Raw genomic sequence first — 3,802 nt, 5'->3', positions numbered from 1 at the left:
TGTCCGCTGTAGTGGCCAGTATATTGGGTCCAGGTCTATGTGTTTGTTGATGGAGTTTGTGGATGAGTGCCATGCTTCTAGGAATTCCCTAGCTGTTCTTTGTTTGGCTTGCCCTATAATGGTAGTGCTGTCCCAGTCAAATTCATGTTGCTTGTCGTCTGCGTGTGTGGCTACGAGGGATAGCTGGTCGTGTCGTTTCGTGGCCACACACGCAGACGACAAGCAACATGAATTTGACTGGGACAACACTACCATTATAGGGCAAGCCAAACAAAGAACAGCCAGGGAATTCCTCGAAGCATGGCACTCATCCAAAAACTCCAGCAACAAACACATCGACCTGGAACCAATATACCGGCCACTACAGCGGACAGCTGAAACTGACAACCGGAAGCGGCAGGGACAGGCCACGAAAAATGCCGGAGGAAACACCACAGAAGCGCTTCACAGGAGGCTCCGAAGCACTGAGGATGTCACCGAGACAGGGGACGAAACGTTTGCAACAAAAACTTCCAGCTCGGCGAACAGAACCAGAGCATTTTATATACAGCACGCGTTGAAGAACAACACCCTCAGTACGAAGTTGACTGTCCTCCCCGTCTCACAATAGTTCCCTACATTTGTCCGCTCCTCAACCCTCTCAATCATTAATTATTTCCAGCCTCTTCCACATCCTGATCTAGTTGTTTCATCAGGATAGTGGTCCCCTCGTGGTTCGAGACAGAGTCACGGAAACGCAGTCCATCAAGACCTGGGAGGGGTTTCCGTCTGGTCACAGTGCCTCCTTCAGTGACATTGCTTTCTATCAGAGTTCGAACAAGCATGAAGTAGGTATCACGTCCAGAGTAAACATCCAGGATATTCCTGAGCAAATGACCCAATGTCTGACATTGTGTTCAGTGTTGGAGACTGAATGGGTAGCAAGGTGGCTCAGTGGTTAGCACTGCAGATTGACAGCGTTAGGGACCTGGGTTTGATACCAGCTTCGGGCGACTGCAAATGTGTTGTTTGCACATTCGCCCTGTGTCTGCGTGGGTTTCCTCCCACAGGCCGAATATGTGCAGGTTTGGTGAATGCGATCAGCTAAGTTGCCCATCGTGTTTGGGTATGTGTAGCGTCTGTGTTAGTGAGGGGAAATGTGGAGTATTAGGGTATGGGAACACATCTGGTTGGGATGCTCTACGGAGGTTCGGCGTGAACCCGTTGGGCCAAATATCCTGTGTCCACACTGCAGGAATTCTGTGATTCAATACCAGACAGAAGCAATTAGATTCACAGAAAATTCAATGTCCCGTTGAATTTCATCTAATTTATGTGTTGCAGCATCTCACATGTGCCCGTTTGGAGCAACTCCCAGTTTAAGTTAAACCTCCATGAATGGATACAACACAATTTGGGCCAATTATGCTCTCAAAACTTCGTGATGCAATCTGTACGATAGTCAGTTTCTACGGGATGAGGCTATAATCATTATCGTGAGTAAATGACGCTATGACCTTGCGTGAAGAACACCAGATTTCGAGTTTTAGTACGTTCCTTAAAAGTAATTACAATGACTTTGTTGAAGTAACTCGAAAATGATTCAGTTGGTTTAGTTCATTTGATACCTGTTGTTGAAGTCAAGGTTGTTGTTGGTGCTGTTGTTGTCGATGCTGCAAAGTAAGGATTTGAATGTTTACACCGGCAGGGTATTGAACAATTACAGCAATAGCAAATACGAAATAATAGATGTGAAGTGAAGAAACAGATGGAAATTTGTGCCATCAGCAGCCATTTGCTCACTATGTCACGCTGAGATTGGAATTGATTCAGCGGGAAATGGCTGCGCGTTTGGAATGAAACATTCAAATGTTCACCGCGACTGTTCCGCCTTTGAGTCAGATCACAGCCGACCTGAAAGCCCTCAACTCCACTTTCCAGCATGTACCTCGGACCCTCGACTTCCCACTGATTAAAATACTCACAGAGCCTTGGATACAACAAATTTACGAAGAGTTGCCACTCCTCTTTCAGGGAGGTAGAATTTTGACTTACTCCTGCCATCAAACAAGGTTTTGCCCAAACATCCACAAATGCAGCTGTAAATCATTCAAGGTGGATCTTATCAGCTAAGATTCACAATCAGTTGAAAGACTTTGTGCTTTTAACCCATTGTTCACAATGATCCTCTTGCAAATCACATAATGGCAGCACTTAATCCTCCGCTCTATTCCAGGATGAATGAGGGTTTTACCTATTTAGCGGTAGATTCAAATTTGGAGGAAATATTTGCTGACAATATAACGGCAGCTGCAACTTCCTCCATCGTCGTGAGTACCCTTGTTTCTATTTCATGACTTGACTCTCTTTTTAACTTCAGATATCCAGGCAGGAATTTTGTTACTATTTGCTCATCAATTTCTTTTTCAAAATTATGTACCTGTTGATGATGTCGTAGTTGATGTTGGTGCTGGAAAGAACACAGTGAATTGTGTGAATGTGCAGAATGAAGCATCATTTCTGGAAGCAGATATACAGCTGACAATCATCAATCATCCTCATTTCATGCATTGGAGAAGAACTTACTAAACAGTTTAACCCAACGACACAGACAAATTCGTACCTGTTGTTGATGCAATCGCTGTCGATGCTGGAAAAGATATCAAAAATGAGATCATAAAGAGTTCAAAGTCTTGACATCATCTTTAAAAGCAGTGTTCCAGACACACAAAAGCAGTGACTGCAATTCCAAATTCGGGAGCAAATTTACGTCAGAGAAGAGAAATGATGTACAGTAGCTGAGAAAAACTTATTCCGTTTCGTTATGTTCTCTTTTATCTGAAATGCTTCTTTGCAACAGTTTGGAAATAAATTGTCCGAAATGTTGCATCAACCACTTGATTTGTTTCCATCAGGTTTACATTACTATGCACTGGTTCTCTTCTGGAGTTTACGCTTCAGACCCTGGATCACTTTTTATTGATTTAGTTTCATTTCTGATTGACAAGCGAACTGCTCCTCTGCTCATTTGCATTTCCTTTCAAAAGGATATATATCCTTGGATATTTAATTACCAGCTCTGATCCCATTGCAGCCACGTTTGGCGATGCTTACAAATATTGAGCCATATATTTCAATCTGCACTGCAACTTCATTTACCGCATTTCACATACTGCACACATTGAAGAACAACACCTTCAGTACGAAGTTGAATGTCCTCCCCGTCTCACAGTAGTTCTCTACATTTATCCGCTCCTCCACCCTCTCAATCAATAAGTATTTCCACCCCTTCCACATCCTAATCTATCTGATTCATCAGGATAATGGTTCCCTCGAGATTCAAGACAGAGTCATGGAAGCGCAGTCCATCAAGCTATGAAGGTGACGGTGAACGATTGACCTGGGAGGGGTTTCCGTCTGGTCACAGTGCCTCCTTCATTGACATTGCTTTCTATCAGAGTAAGAACAAGCATGAAGTAGGTATCACTTCCAGAGAAAACATCCAGGATATTCCTGAGTAAAAGACACAATGTCTGACATTGTGTTCAGTGCTGGTGACTGAATGGGGAGCAAGTTGGCTCAGTGGTTAGCACTGCAGCTTCACAGCGTTATGGACCTGGGTTTGATAGAAGCTTCGGGCGACTGCCTATGTGGAGTTTACACATTCTCCCTGTGTCTGCGTGAGTTTCCTCCCACAGTCCGAAGATGTGCAGTTTTGGTGAATGGGGCCAGCTAAGGTGCCCATAGTGTTTCGATATGTGTTAGGTAGGTTAAATGTGGAACAATACGATATGGAAACACGTCTGGGTGGGATGCTCTACGG

At 44.1% G+C, this 3,802-nt stretch overlaps 1 protein-coding gene across 1 annotated transcript in view; it reads right to left on the bottom strand.

The window, feature by feature from the left end:
* Positions 1–647: 647 nt before the first annotated feature.
* The window catches only part of LOC122558129 (mucin-6-like), a 189,202-nt gene continuing 186,047 nt past the window's right edge, over positions 648–3,802 (bottom strand). The window contains exons 28-29 of the mRNA XM_043706448.1: positions 2,603–2,629; positions 648–864 (exon numbers count right to left, since the gene is read on the bottom strand). Of these exons, the coding sequence (XP_043562383.1) occupies positions 648–864; positions 2,603–2,629 (244 nt within the window). The remainder of the gene's footprint in view (positions 865–2,602; positions 2,630–3,802) is intronic.

Source organism: Chiloscyllium plagiosum, chromosome 16 (assembly GCF_004010195.1).
Source record: "Chiloscyllium plagiosum isolate BGI_BamShark_2017 chromosome 16, ASM401019v2, whole genome shotgun sequence".
NCBI lineage: Eukaryota > Metazoa > Chordata > Chondrichthyes > Orectolobiformes > Hemiscylliidae > Chiloscyllium > Chiloscyllium plagiosum.
This window is presented reverse-complemented; position numbering and strand designations above follow the sequence as displayed.